This window comes from Eumetopias jubatus, unplaced genomic scaffold (genome assembly GCF_037043125.1).
Source record: "Eumetopias jubatus isolate StellerSeaLion01/CBP00866 unplaced genomic scaffold, mEumJub1_p1.0 scaffold_7, whole genome shotgun sequence".
NCBI lineage: Eukaryota > Metazoa > Chordata > Mammalia > Carnivora > Otariidae > Eumetopias > Eumetopias jubatus.
This window is the reverse complement of record NW_028274813.1, coordinates 44,195,518-44,215,068: the sequence shown is the minus strand read 5'-3', so window position 1 is coordinate 44,215,068 and position 19,551 is coordinate 44,195,518. Positions and strand designations below refer to the sequence as shown.

General features: G+C 37.3%; 1 protein-coding gene across 2 annotated transcripts in view; it reads right to left on the bottom strand.

Annotated features, from left to right (window-relative positions):
* Positions 1-6,402: 6,402 nt before the first annotated feature.
* The window catches only part of WDHD1 (WD repeat and HMG-box DNA binding protein 1), a 58,405-nt gene continuing 45,256 nt past the window's right edge, over positions 6,403-19,551 (bottom strand). The window contains exons 18-26 of one of the 2 annotated variants that reach the window (XM_028101011.2): positions 19,243-19,374; positions 16,332-16,549; positions 16,117-16,229; positions 15,465-15,521; positions 12,391-12,434; positions 11,828-11,995; positions 11,095-11,225; positions 9,217-9,355; positions 6,403-7,189 (exon numbers count right to left, since the gene is read on the bottom strand). In XM_028101011.2, the coding sequence (XP_027956812.1) occupies positions 6,989-7,189; positions 9,217-9,355; positions 11,095-11,225; positions 11,828-11,995; positions 12,391-12,434; positions 15,465-15,521; positions 16,117-16,229; positions 16,332-16,549; positions 19,243-19,374 (1,203 nt within the window). In that variant the 3' untranslated portion in view covers positions 6,403-6,988. The remainder of the gene's footprint in view (positions 7,190-9,216; positions 9,356-11,094; positions 11,226-11,827; positions 11,996-12,390; positions 12,435-15,464; positions 15,522-16,116; positions 16,230-16,331; positions 16,550-19,242; positions 19,375-19,551) is intronic. The other variant, XM_028101020.2, reaches the window with a different exon arrangement.

The following is a 19,551-nucleotide window of genomic DNA, read 5'->3' as shown; positions in this document are numbered from 1 at the left end:
TGTATTTTTTTTCACACACTGTGAGATCTGACCTACTAAAATTTTTACTTAGGAGTTTTCATCCATGTTCATGAGTGAGATTTGGTTTATAATTTTCCTTCTAGAACTTTGCCAGTTTTCGATATTATGATTAGGACAGCTGCTATAAATAATTTGGTAAGATTGGAATTTTTACTTGACTGTTGATAGACTTTGTTTCTAAATTCATCTAGCCTGGGACACCTGGTGGTTCAGTCGGTTAAGCCTCTGACTCTTGATTTTGGCTCAGGTTGTGATCTCAGGGTCATGATCTCAGGGTTGTGGAATAGAACCCTGGGTTGAGCCCCTCATCGAATCAGGCTCTGTGCTCAGCAGGGAGTCTGCTAGAGATTCTTCCTCTCCCTCTGCCCCTACCCTGCCCCCATGCACTCTCTCTCTCTCTCTAAAATAAGTAAATCTTAAAAAAATAAATTCATCTAGCCTGATATTTTTTTGAGAAGAATTTTAAATATAGACTAAGTTTTTAAAATTGCTTAGACTATTCAGATATTCCTTTCTTCAAATCAGTTTTTTAAATAACTTCATAGAAGACATCCCATACAGTCACCCACTTAAAGTATAAATTCAGTGGTTTTTAGTAAATCACAGAGTTGTGCAACCACTGTCACACCCAATTCCAGAACATTTTCATCACGCCAAAAAGAAACCGTGTACCCATTAGCAGTCACTCACCCTTTCCTCTTAATCCGTACCCTTAGGCAACCACCAAAACTTTGTCTCTATAGATTTGCCTATTCTGGACATTTCATATAAATGGAATCATAGAGTACATGATCTTTGTGACTGGCTTCTTTCACTTACCATGTTTTCATATTTTATCTATGTTGTAACATGTACCAGTACTCCATTTCTTTTTATTGCCAAACATTCCATTGTATGGATACACCACCTTTGGTTTATTCATGCATCACATGTTGAACATTTGGGTTGTTTTTACTTTTTGGCTATTATAAATAAATAATGGTGCTCTGAACATTCATGTGCAAGTTTTTGTGTGTACATGTTTTCATTACTCTTGGATTTATACCTAGTTGTGGAAATGCTGGGTCATATGATAATTTTGTTTAACCTTTTGAGGAACTACAAAACCACCATTTTCAATTCCTACATTCCTGTATCTGAAGATTCCAACTTCTCTACATCCTCCTCACCAACACTTGTTATTGTCCATTTTTTTAGTTATAGCCATCTTAGTGGATGTGAAGTGATATCTCTTTGTGGTTTTGATTTGCATTTTCCTGATGGCTAAATACTGAGCACCTTTTCATGTGTTTATAGGCCATTTGCATATTGTCTTTGGAGAAATGTCTGTTCAAGTCCTTTGACCACTTTTAAATTGGGTTGTCCCTTATTGAGTTTTAAGAGTTGTTTATATATTCTAGATGCAAGTCCCTTAGCAGATATTATCTGCAAAAAAATTTTCCCATTCTATGGCTTTTTTTTTCACTTTCTTGATGGTGTTTTTGAAGCACATTTTAAATTTTGATGATGTTGACTTCATCTAATTTTTTCTTTTAATTCCAGTTAAATAACATACAGTGTAATATTAGTTTCAGGTATATAATATAGTGATTCAACAATTCCGTACACATCACCTGGTGCTCATCATGACAAGTGCACTCCTTAATCCCTATCACCTGTTTCACCCAGCCCCCCCACCCACATATTTTTTTCTCTTTGTTACTTGTGTTCCTGATGTTATATCTAAGAAACTATTGTTTAATCCAAGGTCACAAAGATTTACACTTGTTTTCTTTTTTTTTTTTGTAAGATTTTTATTTATTTGACACAGAAAGAGAGCAAGAGCAGGAACACAAGCAGGGGGAGTGGGAGAGGGAGAAGCAGGCTTCCTGCCCAGCAGGGCACCCCCACTTGTTTTCTTCTAAAAATTTTTTTAGCTTACATTTAGGTCTTAATCTATTTGGAGTTAATTTTTTTTTTAAAGTAAATATGTATGGGGATGCTTGGGTGGCTCAGTTGGTTAAGCATCTGCCTTCAGCTCAGGTCATGATCTCAGTGTCCTGGGATCGAGTCCTGCATCAGGCTCCTTGCTCAGCGGGGTCCCCCTCCACCTGCCGCTCCCCATGCTTGTATGCGTGCTGACAAATTCTTTTAAAAAAATGTATGTATGTGTTTGCATGTATCCAGTTGTCCTGGCACCATTTGTGGAAAAGACCACCCTTTCCCCATTGAATTGCCCCACCAACCTTGTCAAAAATCAATTGACTGTAAATGTTGAGAGTTTATTTCTAGATTCTCAGTTCCATTGCGTTGACCTATAGGTCTATTCTCTCACCAGGACCACACTGTCTTGATTGTTATAGCCTCATAGTAAGTTTTGAAATTGTGAAGTGTGAATCCTCCAACTTGTTTTTTCTTTTTCAAGACTATTTTGGCTATTCTGGGTTCCTTGAATTTCTGTATGAATTTTAGGATGAGCTTGTCATTTTTTGCAAAAAAAAAAAAAAAAAAAAGCCAGCTGGCGTTTTGAGAAGGAATGCATTGAATCTGTAGATCAGTTTGGGGAGTATTGCCATTTTAATAATGCAATGTTAAGTCTTCTGGTCCATAAATACAGGGTGTCTTTGCATTTCTTTAGGTCTTCTTCTATGTCTTTCAACAACGTTTTGTAGGTCAGAGTATAAGTTTTAGTCTTTCAATGTCTTGAGTCACTTTTACTAAGCTCTGCTTTTGTAGGTACTTGTTTACCTCATCAAAATTTTCCAGTTTACTGTCATAAAGTTATTTATAATAGCCCTGCCTTTGTCAGTGTTCAGAGAAACAGAACCAGTAGGAGAAATATATTAGATTTATTGCAAGGAATTCATTCACACAATTGTGGAGACTGGAAGGCAAGTCTGAAACCCTAGATCCAGAGCGTAGACCTCCAGGAAGGGCAGGCAGGAAATCTGGCTTGAGCTGAAACTGCTGTCTACAGGTGTAATTTCTTCTCCCTCAGGAAAGCCTCAGTTCTGCTCTTTAAAGTCTTTCAAATGACTGAATCAGGCCCACCCAGAATATCTAGGATTATCTCACTTAAAGTCACCTGATTATAATACAATCTATAAAATACCTTCATAGCAATACATAGGTTAGTGTTTCATTGAATAACTGGCAAATGTGGCCTAGACAATTGACACATAAAACTGATCATGATAGGCCTCTTTCAAAAATCCGTACCATTTGTAGTTAATACATTCCTTTTCATTCCTAATATAACTTATCACCCTTTTTCTATTATGATTAATCTTGCCAGATATTTTCCTAATTTGTCTTTCAAAGAACCAACTTTTGGCTTTCTGATTCCATTATGTTTATTTTCAATTCCATCAGTTTTTGCCCTTTATGATACAGTTCCAGAGAAGGTAGAAATTGGTATCAACAACAGGACCACTACCAACAAAAGGTGACACTTTAAATTTTAGGCTTGAGTTGTTTTGGATTTTTTTTTTTTTTACACCTTTTGGGAACATGAATTTGGACAGCATACCTATGTGAAAGAAAACATATGCACAGAAGAGAGCCTAATGACATACACTAAAATGTTAACAGTGGTTATCTCTGGATATTAGGATTGGGGGTGATAGTCTTCCTCATTCTTCCCATATGAAAAAGTATGTACTTCTGGGAGACACTGCGTGGCTCAGATGGTTAAGCGTCTGCCTTCAGCTCAGGTCATGATCTCAGGGTCCTGGGATCGAGTCCCACATTGGGCTCCTTGCTCAGTGAGGAGCCTGCTTCTCCCTCTGCCTGCCACTCCCCCTGCTTGTACTCTCCCTCTCTCTCTGGAAAATAAATAAATAAAATCTTTGAAAAATAAAATAAAATAAAAAGTATGTACTTCTGGGGCCCCTGCGTGGCTCAGTTGGTTAAGTGTCCGACTTCGGCTCAGGTCATGATCCTAGGGTCCTGGGATTGAGCTGCATGTCGGGCTCCCTGCTCAGCAGGGAGTCTGCTTCTCCTTCTCCCCCTCCCCTGCTTGTGTTCTCTCAAATAAATAAAATCTTTTTTTAAAAAAGTATATACTTCTATTTTAATGTATATATATATGTTGAATCACTGTTATACACCTGAAATTAAGAGAATACTGTATGTCAACTATACTTTAACTAAAAAAAATCTATGTACTTCTAATTAAACACAATGCAGGTTTTTAAAGATTTTATTTATTTATTTGAGAGAGAGAATGAGAGATAGAGAGCATGAGAGGGAAGAGGGTCAGAGGGAGAAGCAGACTCCCTGCCGAGCAGGGAGCCCGATGTGGGACTCGATCCCAGGACTCCAGGATCATGACCTGAGCTGAAGGGTCGCTTAACCAACTGAGCCACCCAGGCACCCATGATGCAGGATTTTTAAAAAATTTTTTCAATGTAGGATTCTTGATTGATCCTAGATTGGTTGGGGGAGGAAGGCTAAAGGATACTTTGGGGGAAATCTTAACATGAAATGCATCTGAGGCAATAATATTCTTCTGTTAAATTTCTTTGGTATAATGATATTGTGGTTATGTAGAAGAATGTCTGTTCTTAGGGGACACATGTTGAGGCACTGAGGGGTGAAATGTCTTGATGCATATTTCAAATGGCTTGGGAAAAACCCTATTTATAAAGCATATATTGCAAAATGTCAAGAGTAAGTCAAGGTACATAAAGGGTATAATATGTTCACTGTACTACTTGAAATTTTCTGTAGGTTTGAAAATTTTCAAAATAAAAACCTGAGGAAAAATTACATACTTCTATAATAAAGCAGAGAGAAAACAAAAAAGACCCATAAGACAACCAGTCACTGATTAAGATACTTTCTGCATGGATGGGTCGCATCTTTTTGCCTATGGGGATCTGTTCCATGTTAGTGACAGCAGCTCACCACAAGGCGCTGTGCTGATACGATGGGCTGGAGATTACCATAGCCCCCAGAGTCGGCAGGCGTAACTCAGTGCCCACTCACATGCTTTCTGGAATAATCATATGATGATCTTTTGATGAATATCAAGTATTAAAATAACCTCCTCTTTGAGAAATTTTTACTACTAGAGAATGAAATTAAGCAAATGGCTATATTCTACAGCACAAAATAAGCTCAGAATAGGCAATATTATTGATATCATGATGGTGGTTAATATATTCATTCATTTCCATTTTCCCATCCTTAAGTCCCAATTCTCTGAAAAAAAATTCTTTTTAAAGGTTTAATCTTATATGGTAAAGGAATAAAGATAATGTATCTTGGTTTCCAAGTTTTGATTTATAATTTAAACTAAGTCAATACAAAAATGTTCCTTCAAGCAAATAAAGGGATTAAAAACACTTTTTTTTTTGCAAATCCTTAGTATTCTCAGGTTCCTATGGAACTGTAATATAACACTGAAGGATTACATCCTATGTACAATAAAGTTGAGGAAATAAAAACAAATGCATGTCTACAAACATGTTTTCCAAAGTATTATAAACTTTTACCTTAGGTCTTAAAATAAAAATTCATATAGTATTCAGAATGAAATCAAATGATGAAGCAACATTAAATAGCCAATAGTATAACTAGTAATAGCTGACATTTATATAAAACATTACTATGTACTAGGAACTAAGTGCTTTTATCTCATTTAATTCTCATAACCCTAAAGTAGGTACTATTATTATACCCATTTTACAGATGAGTGGTCAAAGGTTAGAAACCTGTCCAAGGTTTATTCAGCTGGTAGGTACTACAGTGAGTCTTCAAGACCCAGGCTGTTTGGCTTTGAAATCTGTGCTCCTAACCACTGCACTATAATGTCTCTCTATACCAGCTACTAATTAAAAAATTAGAAATGTATTCCTTCCTAACCTTAGTCATAATGATAAGGAATATCTTTGGTTTCTACACATCTGAATTTTCAACATATTATGTTCCTTCCAACATATAAAACCATCCTCAATTCTGAGCCATCTGATTTTATTTTACTACAACCCCCCTCCATTCCCACCCCTGTGTACTCTGCTCTCATTAAGTGGCTGCATTTGTATTAAATTCTGCTTAGAATAATAACCAAAAATGCATGAAATAATTAAATCTTGTTTGTTCAAAATTAAAGAGGAGTTAAAGACCTTCCCTAACTTTTAACTACTCTCTTATCAAGGCTTCAAAGACTTGCTCAGGAAAGTACTGATGATGATGATAACCAGAGTATCTTACCAGGAAACACATTATGCCCTGGGCTGAAATAGTATCAAAACAGTATCTTCAATCTTCTTTTCCATGTGTATGATGTGTAGCAGGATGGGGGCAATGGTGGAAATTATGGCAGTAAGCATAAACTGTATTTTCTAGAAACATTTTCATTTCATGGAAATACAATGTTAAGACCACAGCAAGCTAAATATGGAAATGTGAAAGTCATTTATTTTTTAAAAACCAGGCACTACACAGACAAGTGAAAGCCATATATGAAGAAATTTCTGAAACAAACAAAAGAAAAAAATCTCATCTACAAAATTATTTACATGTTTCGGGTCCACATTAAAAAACATGGTCCCTATGGTAACAAATCTGGAAGACAACTTCTATAGTACTTCTCAGTACATGACATAAACCAAACGAGGAAACCCCTTGAAGGTACTTCAGTGCTCAGAGGTTTTAAGACCTTGGCTTTGATGATTTTGAAGGTAAGAAACAAAATCAAACTGGCTTCCACTGGGACATGCCAGTAGCTTCAAGTCAGTGACTAATCACAATGTTTCTGAATGTACCTCCATTTGGGGGCAGAGTAATCTGCAGAGATGATGGTTTTTATACATGCCCTGTTCCCTACACCAATATAATTACTACATTATCTTATAAAGACAAATAGTTGTCATTAAACTTTTTTAAAAATACATAATGAGTTTTCTAAACATTTTTTTTTAAGTCCAGGTTCATCAATGATGAGAAAAAAAATCCACTACCTACTTTTCTACTCTCTTTAACTCTATTCCTGCTTAAATGCAAAAGCTGACAGTTTCTGATTGGTAGAAAGATCTAAAGGTTTTTGCTTTTTAGGCAAATTCAGATTCTCCTTTGCTTTTTCTTTCTCATTTTCAGTTTCATGACTTTCATCAACCACATGTTTTCGCTTCTTTGCTTCAGCTCCATCACTTGTAGTTCCTCCTTTGGCCTTGGAAGCCCATGCCTTCGTCAAAATATGGGAGGAGAAAAGATTTTTAGGCAATAACAAAGAAATAGGAAGGAAATGATTTCCTTACTTTTCCAGATAACAATCCCATCTATAAAAAGCAGTATTAAAAAAAAAGCAGCATAATTAGCACTTGAATTGTTAAGCTAATCATTAAGGGCCCTCATTGTTAACGAATCTCTTATTACTTAATTGCAGAGCATGTTAAAAAATTTACATTCTACCTCTAATATTTTAACCTAAACTCTGCTTGTACTTAACCATATTAAGTGCAAAATACTACAACTGCAGGTACTTTCTTAAAAATGAAACTTTTTGAGATTATTCACATGCAGTTGTAGGAAATACAGAAGGATCTCGTGTACCAGTTTCCCAGTTTTCCCCAATGGTAGCATCTTGCAAAACTAATGTAATATCATAACCAGGGTACTGACATCAATACAATCCTCTTTTTTACTTCTACTCCTATGTGTGTGTATGTTTAATTCCAAAGTAGATTCTACCTTCAAGATACAAAACAGTTCCATCACTACAAGGATCCCTCATGTTGCCCCCAAAACCTACACTTCTCACCCAGGCCCCAACTCCTGGTAATCGGTACTGTTTTTCATCCCTATCACTTTGTCATTTCAGGAATGACATTTCAGATATTCTTTCAGGACTGGCTTCTATTCACTAAGCAAAGAACCTTACAAAGCTCAGTCGTTTCCATCTGTCTCTTACTGACTTATTTTTTAAGTAGGCTCCACACCTAGCATGGGGCCCAATGTGGGGCTTGAACTCACAACCCTGAGATCAAGATCTGAGCAGAGATCAAGAGTCAGATGCTTAACCAACTAAGCCACCCAAGCGCCCCTCCCTCTGTCTCTTAAAATCTATTTTAATATGTAATAGTTCCTACATCCACTTTGTTTCCTTTCCCATTTCTTTACTGTAGAAAAGGAACCCTTTGGAGCTGTAGAATTTCTCACATTAACACACTGGATTTAAGCAAATGTTTAAGGTTTACCTTAACAATTCTGATTACATTTCTAAGTATTCAAAAACACAATCACAACTTTTACCAAGTCTCTTCCTCTTCTACTGCATAAGACCATTCAGATGCCATTTTATCTATGTCTTTAGAATTTTTATCCTCTTATTCATTCTTATAAAAAGTGAGAAGCACAAAGTTGGCAGTGAAATTCTAATGAGGATAGAGGTGGTTAAACCAGTTTCTAGCTTCCTCATTTTGTAATACCTTTACTCCTAAAACCCAGTTTATCAAGGTAAAGTATCTATTTCACCAGGTGCCCGTGCTGCATACTGTCATCCCTGGGGAAATGAAATCTGAGGATTTAATTGGCATTCCTTCCCCTTGCACCAGAAAGCTGCTCCTAGCCCTCCCTCACGTGGCAGAAATTACATGAGGAGCAATAGGTACCAGCCACCTGTCCTAATTTCCAAATGAAAGGCTGTAACAGAACACCACCTTTCCCCCCAAAAGCAGTATTCTCATTCTGGGTTTTTCTGTTTGTTTGTTTTAAAGTAAGCTCTATACCCACAGTGGGGCCTAAACTCACACCCCTGAGATCAAGAGTCACATGCTCTACTGACTGAGCCTGCCAGGCAGCCCAGTATTCTCACTTTGTATTCAATGTGGAAGTACATAGCATTTTAAAAAATTCTGCTTACAAGAACCCTAAAGTCCACACATGTGAATTAATTTCATTTTTACTTATTAATTTGCTTTTGATTTAGAAGTAATGTACTTTTTCTTGGGGTATCCTCCTAACTTACATTATATAGGAACTTATATACAGATATAAACAGTAAATCTGCCCAAAATTTAACCATCAGCACTAAATAATAATTATTACACATCCATATAGTCAAAGCTGACATTTCAGTTATTTAATTTCCTCTCCGCCAAGAGTTTATACCAGAATATCTGCAATTTCCAAAAACAGAAAAAGGCATTTTCTGTAAGAATTTTTAAAACCTGGGATTTACTAAGATCTCAATCTCAACAAAATCATCCTTACCTTCCTTTCTTCAGCGGACAATACTCTAAATCGAACCATTCCTTCTTTTATTATGTCTGCTTCATCTGAAAAGTCAGGATTGTCAGACAAAATACTACTTCTGTTTTCTTCCAGCCACATCTGGAACCCAGTCTTTGTCCTAAAATAGCAATTATGTGAAAATATTTTATACTTAAGATGCAGTTTAATGTGCTTTATGATTTTTCAGGTTAACAATTAACGATTAGTCTTTGCATACCTATATAAAGTAAGAGAGACACAATTAATTACACTTGTTAATATTCATACTACGCATTACTTAAAACTGCCAGGAGACCACGGGTAAAATGAACTGAAAAATCCCTTGTAAGGTCGATTCAAAGATTTTACTTACATTTGTATTTTCCAAGTGGAGCAACCATGAACTCTACACTTCTAGCTCTTTTTAGAATACTGACGCGCTCAAGGTCTCCAATTCCACTCAGCCCCTCTGGACCAATAAATGTTTTCCAAGTATCCTTGGTGGGTTCTTTTTCCATTGCCCAAACCAGCTATTTGAAATTTTTCTCTCTCTCAAGATCTTTACCCATCCCCTCCTTGCTCTCATAGCTCTCACAGCTGTGGTAACATACTGCACTGGCAGACAAACAGGATACAGGCAAACAGGAACTCTCACATTGCAGGACGTACAGAAAATGATACAACATCAATGGAGAAAATTTTGGCAATATCTATTGGAATTATGGTGCACATTAACTTGAACCATACAGGAATCCATCTTATAGATATATGTATATGTGGGAAAGGACATTCATATAAAGTTACTCATTGTGGTACTATTTGTATTAGCAAAACACTAGCAACCACCTTCTGTCCACCAGTAGAGAACTGAATAAATTATGCCATATCCATTCAGTGGATGTGAAAAGATTAAAAAAATTCTTTATGTAGCAATAGGAGATGTTCTACAAAAGCTAAGTGAAAAAAAGCAAGGTACAGAATAATGTGTAAGCTACCATTTCTGTAAAAATAAAAAAAAAGATAAATGTAAGTGTTTGAACATACACAAATAATTCTGGAGGGCTATGTAAGAAATTTGTTGTAGTGATTGTGAAGAGGGGAACTGGGTGGACAGGAAAGATATTTACTCTTTATCACACATTTTTTTCTATCTTTTCAGTTTTTCCCGTGTAACTATATCTATTCTAAGATAAAAAAAAGAATTATAAAATATGTACAATTTATTTTTTTTAATATTTTATTTATTTATTTGACAGAGAGAGAAAGAGAGAGAGCAGGGGAGCAGCGGAGGGAGAGGGAGGAGCAGCCTTCCCGCTGAGCAGGGAGCCTGAGGCGGGGCTCGATCCCAGGACCCCGAGATCGTGACCTGAGGTGAAGGTAGGCACTTAACTGACTGAGCCACCCAGGCGCCCCAAAATATGTACAATTTAAAACACATATAATTTATCAGGGCATACCCTAGTAAGTAATATAAATAGACATTAATCAATATTTATGGCTTCCTTTCCCTAAAATTATGTGTTCAGAATGTCTACTACCAGTGTCAATGTATTATTTGTAATAATGAACAAGAGAGTTGAATAATTCTGTACTGCTGTTTCTGTATGCCTTTTATTGGGATATTACATCTTAAGAATAATAAATTTGGGGACACTTGGGTGGCTCAGTCATTAAGCGTCTGCCTTTGGCTCAGGTCATGATCCCAGGGTCCTGGGATCGAGCCCCACAATGGGCTCCCTGCTCAGCGGGAAGCCTGCTTCTCCCTCTCCCTCTGCCCCTGCTTGTGTTCCCTCTCTCACTATCTCTCTCTCCCTGTCAAATAATAAATAAATAAAAATCTTAAAAAAAAAAGAATAATAAATTTGTCTGTGTACTGACCTTTGGTTTTCAGTGTTTTGAGGACACATAGCCGGTGTTTCAGATGATGAATTTTTAGGACGTTCTTCTTTCACATCCTCAGTCTTATCAGTTTGGGAAGTTCTTTTCTGGAAATAGGATGCTGCAGATGCCTGTAAAAACAAACATAATGAATACTCCCAACAAAATGTAGTACAATTTTGTATACTAAATCAACTTTTGAAAAATGTGGAAAAATGTATGTAGAATTCTTATACCAACACGTGAAGCCCTGGGGTTCTCAACTGAACATAAACATGACCAGAGACACAAACCCCCAAAAAACTACAAATTCCATATTTTCTAAATGCTGAATTTTATTATATGAAATGGAAAAGATAAAAGATCTACTGTACTAATGACAAATCTAGGATGAAATACCAAATCTGGGAGGAAACTAGAAGGCAAAATCAGAATATAGAACAAGATTGGGGCCAGGTACTACAGCATCATCATTAAACAAAGATATGCATTAGAATCATCTGGGAAATTTTTTTAAAAACCAGATAGGTGCCTGAGTCCCTGGGCCCTGAGTATAAATATATATATATATTTCAAAAAGTGATTCTGAAGCAAAATCAGATGAGAACCACTACCCTCACTAGACAATCAATAATAAACAACTGGAGCCTCCTGTCTCATACCTGAAAAAGAGGGAACAAAACAAACAGATCATGTGCTGCTTTACTGCTGATGTGGGTAGTTGAAATAGTACCTGCTTGGACTTTGGCTTTGGAACTAGAGGCTTTATAACTGGAGACTTTTCATTATTTGTAGCTCGATTAAGTGCAGATTTCTTGGATGATTTGTTCATATTGTCTAAAATATTACTTGAACGGGCTGAATTCACTGAAGTGGCTGGCTCTTTGGAATTGGCCGATACCTAAAGAGCAAACTACTATTAGCATTTTTATGTTTAAAGAAGAAAAAAAAAATCCCAAGAGATTCATTTTTCCTTAAAATATCTATTAGGTCTATATTGTGGTCTCACATTTGGAATTAAATACACTTTGTACAATACAAATTAGACGGATACACATATTAAATATACCACATCCCCATGGAAAAGAGGGACTATCTTTCAAAAACCATTGGTATTTAGAAGATAAGTAGAACATATAACTCTTAACCCAAGTGTGAACTAGTGCTGCTTTCATCTGTTTTCATATCAGTCTTTAATGCCTCCAAGTCTGGCGAGTGTCATCTGATGGTTTGGAAATATTTCTCTGTATAAAAATGTATTGAAACACATTTTAAGTATCACTGGAAAGAGTTTACCTTGAAGGGGTTTACTCGTCCTTGGCTGCAAGAGGTAACTGCACCTTTCATAAGAAAGAAACCCTCACTTAATAGTAGTAAAACATAGAAGACTTCTGACTTCTGTAATAACAGATGGAATATTTTAATCTGTATTATACAAAAACAAATTGCAACTTTAAAATTATTAACAACTACATAATGAATGACCCCCTACCTATTTCCAAGCCAAAATAAAAGCTTTAAATGGGGAACCTGTCACTATGAAATATACCAACCCAATATATATAGATCTATCCTTTTCTCCTATTACCATGGAAGAATGGTGCCTTGTTTTAGCTAAGGTTAATAATTTCTCTACTTGTGCTCTAGGTCCCATCCCCTCCTGCTTTGTCAAGAAACTTGTCCTATCAGTGGCTACACCATCTTTGGATGTATACCATCTTTTCCCTCTTTATTGGCTATTTCCCTACTTTATTGGCTACAAGTTTCCCAACTGCAACAAACAAAAACAAACCCTCTCAACCCCACATCCCCTCCAGCCACCATTTTTAATTCTCTCCCCCATAAAGCCAAATTCAAGAGCTGTCTACACAGTTATTCCCAGTTCCTCACTGTTCATACATTCCAACATCCAAATAATATGGCTTCCAGCCCTACTACCCTATAGAATCTGCTCTTGCTAAGGACACAGTAAACTCCATGTGGCCAAATCTGGTGGGTAGTTTTTAGTCATCATCTTATTTGACCCCCTCAACAGCATTCTATATAGCCGAGTGTTCCTTTCTTCCTCATATTGTCTCCTCCCCTTGACTTCTGAAATTCTGCATTCCTATCTGCTTCCTCTCTTCATCTCATTTTTTTAAATAATTTTTTATTGTTATGTTAATCACCATACATTATATCATTAGTTTTTGATGTGTTCCATGATTCATTGTTTGTGCATAACACCCAGGGCTCCACGCAGAATGTGCCCTCTTTAATACCCATCACCAGGCTAACCCATCCCCCCACCCTCCTCCCCTCTAGAACCCTCAGTTTGTTTCTCAGAGTCCACAGTCTCTCATGGTTCGTCTCCCCCTCCGACTTACTCCCCTTCATTCTTCCCCTCCTGCTATCTTCTTCTTCTTTTTTTTCTTAAGATATATATTGCATTATTTGTTTCAGAAGTACAGATCCGTGATTCAACAGTCTTGTACAATTCACAGTGCTCACCATAGCACATATCCTCCCCAATGTCTATCACCCAGCCACCCCATCCCTCCCACCCCCCAACCACTCCAGCAACCCTCAGTTTGTTTCCTGAGATTAAGAACTCCTCGTATCAGTGAAGTCATGTGATACATGTCTTTCTCTGATTGACTTATTTCACTCAGCATAACACCCTCCAGTTCCATCCACGTCGTTGCAAATGGCAAGATCTCATTCCTTTTGATGGCTGCATAATATTCCATTGTGTATATATATCACCTCTTCTTTATCCATTCATCTGTCGATGGACATCTTGGCTCTTTCCACACTTTGGCTACTGTGGACATTGCTGCTACAAACATTGGGGTGCACATACCCCTTCGGATCCCTACATTTGTATCTTTGTGGTAAATACCCAGTAGTGCAATTGCTGGATCGTATGGTAGCTCTATTTTCAACTGTTTGAGGAACATCCATACTGTTTTCCAGAGTGGTTGCACCAGCTTGCATTCCCACCAACAGTGTAGGAGGGTTCCCCTTTCTCCGCATCCCCGCCAACATCTGTCGTTTCCTGACTTGTTAATTTTAGCCATTCTGACGGGTGTGAGGTGGTATCTCATTGAGGTTTTGATTTGGATTTCCCTGATGCCGAGCGATGTTGAGCACTTTTTCATGTGTCTGTTGGCCATTTGGATGTCTTCTTTGGAAAAATGTCTGTTCATGTCTCCTGCCCATTTCTTGATTGGATTATTTGTTCATCTCATTCTCTTTTGATGGTTCCTCCTCCACCTAATGACCTAATGTTTAAATTCTCTAGCCCTTAAGCTCACTTTTCTTCTCACTTTATACCCTCCTCCAATGTTCCCTCACCCATACCCATGATTTAAATTGCTATGGTTACGCCAACAATTTTCACTTTATATCTTCCTCCCAGACTACTTTCCTGAGTTCCTAACTCAAATAGTAGTTCATCATCCTATCTAAACACCCTAGTGTTTTCTAACTCAGTAAATGGTACCATCATTCAAATATTCAAGCCAGGAAACGGAGTCATTCTTTACACCCTGAACTTCCATATTCTCTACATTTTCTTCAGAAACACGTCATTTTTTTTCATTCTTTCTCCTATTAGTCACCACCACCTGAGTCCAAGCCACTGTTCAATGTCACTTGGACTGCCTCAGTAGTCTCCTTATGTGCGTTCCTCCTCTGCCGGTGTGCATGCTATGCCTCTGCTTGAAACCTACAACAGCCTCCCAGCAACCTCAGAATAAAGATCAAAATTCTTACTGTGGCCTACACAGATCTGCATGATTTAGCTCCCGCCAATCCCCCCAAAACCACTCAGCACCACACTTTTCTCTGCCTCTGTGCTCTCTGCACCACTCTTAGAGTCCTCCCAAATGCTGTTCCTCAAGTCACACACTGTTCCCTTGCTTCTGCTCTCACCCATCTTAGCCTAGCTGATTCTTACTCATCCTGCAGGTCTCTGCTTTAAACATTCCATGAGGCCTCCCTTGGGGTCCCAACCAATCCCTTACCACTGACTAGATTACAGCACACTGCTATATGCTCTTATAATACTCTGTACGTGTGTTTACAGGTCATTTTTTTTTAAATCAAAGGAATATATATACATGGCTTAAAAAGTCAGTTGGTACTATGTAAGATGCATGTCTGCTTGACTTCTGTATCTGCCACCTAGTCAAATACCTGACACACAATAGACATTTAATAAATATTTGTAAAATTAGCAGTTTCACAAACAATATTTCTGATAAAAACAAACCAAGGGCAGAGGAATAGAGGTGGGGGTGGGGGTAAGGGGTGTATCTGAATAGATATATCACTTTAAAGACTAACTTGCACAATTTTGATATTACAAAATCACAAATATTTCTTACCTGACTTAACAGCTGGCACATCAGAGGGATTTGTACTTTTGGAAAATAGATTCTGTCCTATAAAATAATTAAGATAATACAATGTAAATGGGGAGATAAAGTTACTCTCTATAATCAACAATCAGCAAAGATGTCTTGACAAAGCACAAGTATTCAATTTTCCTCAGCTAAGTAAAATGGGGAAAGCCACACAATATAACATTTCTCATCTTTATTTATTTATTTAAATATTTTATTTATTTGACAGAGAGAGAGAGACAGCGAAAGAGGGAACACAAGCAGGGGGAGCGGGAGAGGGAGAAGCAGGCTTCCCGCAGAGCAGGGAGCCCGATGTGGGGCTCGATCCCAGGACCCTGGGATCATGACCTGAGCCAAAGGCAGACGCTTAATGACTGAGCCACTCAGGCGCCCCATTTCTCATCTTTAAATTGCCTTAAAAATGTATCTTATGGTATGCCTGGGTGGCTCAGTCAGTTAAGCATCTAACTCTTGATTTTAGCTCAGGTCATAAATTCGGGGTTGTGAGACTGAGACCCGTCTGGCTCCTCACTCAGCAGGCAGTCTGCTTCTCTCCCTCTGCCCCTGCCCCCACTCACACACATGCTCTCTCTCTCTCAAATAAATAAATCTTAAAAAAAAAAAAGTATCTTGCCATGCTTATGTAATTCTGGTTTTTCTTCTTTATCATCAGCTTCTCTGCTGTCCTCTGCATCTTCTTCCACTTGGTTTCTGAGTCTTGGCTGGCTCCACTCTGTAGCAGTATTACTGTAACCAAAAGACAATATATTATTCAATAAAGAGCTATGCAAAGACCAATTTAATATTCAGAATGGTAAAGAAAAATCTAAGCAGCTGATTATTTCTTACCCAGCATTCGGCTCTTTTCTAAAATCCTCCTCTTCCTCTTCTTCTACCTGGGTTGTTGATAATTCAGCTGCCTTCTCTACAGCCAGTTCACTAAGTTTTTGGGCCAATATTAATCTCCGGGAACGAGAAGCGTATTTAATGGCTAAATTCACAGCATTTTGAGTCATTAAATCAGCTAGTTCCACACAACGGAATTCCCGATCCAGTTTACAAGAAAGCTAACCCAAAATGGAAAAAAAATAAAATCATGTCAAGAGAAACTTATTTTTATTTTTTAAATTTTTTAAATTTATTATGTTCAATTAGCCAGCATATAGTACATCATTAGTTTTTGATTCATTAGTTGCATATAACACCCAAGAGAAACTTTTTAAAAGAGAATGATACTAGTAGTAAAACTGAGGAAACAGTTTTCTAGATAATGTATCTCACTGATTCTAAGATGCATATTTTTATACATTTTAACATCTCTGAAAGTGGGAAGCATCTCACAACTGATGGTGGGTCAGAGTTTAATTTGCAGCATTTTTTTAGGCTTAAATAATGGTGCATTTTACCATCAATAATAGATTCAATGAAATAAGTTTTATGATTTCAAGCTATTAACTGCAAGGGAAGTAAGATATTCCTTTAAGATTCAAATGTGGTTTTCTTAAACTTGTTTCACTGCCCACCCACCCTCACCCCACCCTCGCCAAATAGGGCAGCAAGTTTAAAGAAGGAATAGATTGTAAATGATTTGTCATTACTTTGCCCAGAATTGGTACACAAATGCTACTAAGTGAGTTTGGGTTTGGGGGAGTAGATTTATCCATTCGTTTTTAAGTGTGATTGTCTATGATCTCCAACTACCAGAAATAGTTGTATAACTTCCAAAGTAACAGCTGCCTTTTTCTTGCTCTATTTTTTATAAGTAACAATACAAAACAAAGGGCATTCATTTAACATCTTAGAAAATACTTGACTACTTTTCTTTTGGTATGAAATTTAACAACTCAAAGTACAATGTAAGGAAAATTAGTACTTCAAAGACTACTAAGGGTTTCCTAATTCATACGGTAGAAGGAATATTTTGTTACTTAGACATCCCACATTTGATGCATCAGCACAGAAGCTTTAAATAGTCATCTGCATGTCCTTTTCAAGTTTCTAATCAGTCAAAGAAAGATAAATACCATATGATTTCACTCACATGTATATAATTTAAGAAACAAAACAAACAAAGGAAAAAGAGACCAAAAACCCCAGACTCTTAACTATAGAGGAACTGATGGTTACCACAGAAGATGTCAGTAGGGAGATGGGTGAAATAGATGAAGGAGGTTAAGAGTACACATATCTCAAAGGCAAGGGAAATAAAAGCAAAAATGAACTTTTGGGACTTCATCAAGATAAAAAGCTTCTGCACAGCAAAGGAAACAATCAGCAAAACCAAGAGGCAACACATGGAATGGGAGAAGATATCTGCAAATGACATAACAGATAAAGGGCTGGTATCCAAGATCCATAAAGAACTTCTCAAACTCAACACTCAAAAAACAAATAGTCAAGTCAAAAAACGGGCAGAAGACATGAACAGACACTTCTCCAAAGAAGACATACGAATGGCTAACAGACACATGAAAAAATATTCAACATCATTAGCCATCAGGGAAATTCAAATCAAAACCACACTGAGATACCACCTTACACAAGTTAGAATGGCAAAAAAAATTTTGGGGGGGGTTCTTTTTTTTAAATTTAACTTCAATTAATTAACATATAGTGTATTATTAGTTTCAGAGGTAGAGTTCAGTGATTCATCAGTTGCATACAACACCCAGTGTTCATTCCATCACGTGCCCTCCTTCATGCCCACCACCCAGTTACCCCATCCTCCCCCACCTCCCCTCCAGCAAAAAAAAATTAACAAAGCAGGAAACAACAAATGTTGGAGAGGATGTGGAGAATGCAAGTTGGTACAGCCACTTTGGAAAACAGTATGGAGTTTACGTGAAAAGTTAAAAATAGAGCTACCCTACAACCCAGCAATTGCACTACTGGGTATTTACCCCAAAGATACAGATGTAGTGAAAAGAAGGGCCACATGCACCCCAATGTTCATAGCAGCAATGTCCACAATAGCCAAACTGTGGAAGGAGCCAAGATGCCTTTCAACAGATGAATGGATAAAGAAGATGTGGTCCATATATACAATGGAATATGACTCAGCCATCAGAAAGGATGAATACCCACCATTTGCGTCGACATGGGTGGAACTGGAGGGGATTATGCTAAGCGAAATAAGTCAAGCAGAGAAAGTCAATTATCATATGGTTTCACTCATTTGTGGAACATAAGGAATAGCTGGAGGACATTAGGAGAAGGAAGGGAAAATGAAGGGGGGGAAATCAAAGGGGGAGATGAACCATGAGAGACTATGGACTCTGGGAAACAACCTCAGGGTTTTAGAGGGGAGGAAAGAGGAGGGACGGGTTAGCCTGGTGATGGGTGTTAAGGAGGGCACGTATTGCAAGGAGCACTGGGTGTTATATGCAAACAATGAATCATGGATCACTACATCAAAACTAATGAAGTACTGTATGGTGACTAACATAAAAAAAAAGTACACATATCTGCCTATGATCTTAGTTACAAGGTAATGTCTTAAATATTTTATTTTTTTAAAAATATTTTTTTATTTTTTTATTGCAACATCAACTGGGAAACAGAACTGAGTAGAGAATTGCTGAATAACTATATTGAATACCTGAAAATAATACAATACTGTAAATTATACTAGAATTAAAATCTTAAAAATTAAAAAAAGATTTTGATGCTGTGGAACTTGGTGCTAATTCACATACTTTTAAGAAATCCAATCTATAGAAAAGTGTAACTTTAATTTTTCCAGCATATTTATTTTACTCACCGCAAGCATTTTCATTAAAAGCTCCTGTTGTTCTTTTATTGCTTGATTTTTAGTGCTTTCTTCATATTCATAACCATTTTTAGCTAAATAATCAAGGTGATTGTGAAACATGACGGAACGCCAAAATTGTTCCTACAAAAGTGGAAAAAACTGCTTAAACTACCAGCAAGTGTTAAATATTTATCTTAAGATAACAGATTCTGGGGGCGCCTGGGTGGCTCAGTCGTTAAGTGTCTGCCTTCAGCTCAGGTCATGATCCCAGGGTCCTGGGATCGAGCCCCACATCAGGCTCCTTGCTCAGCGGGAGGC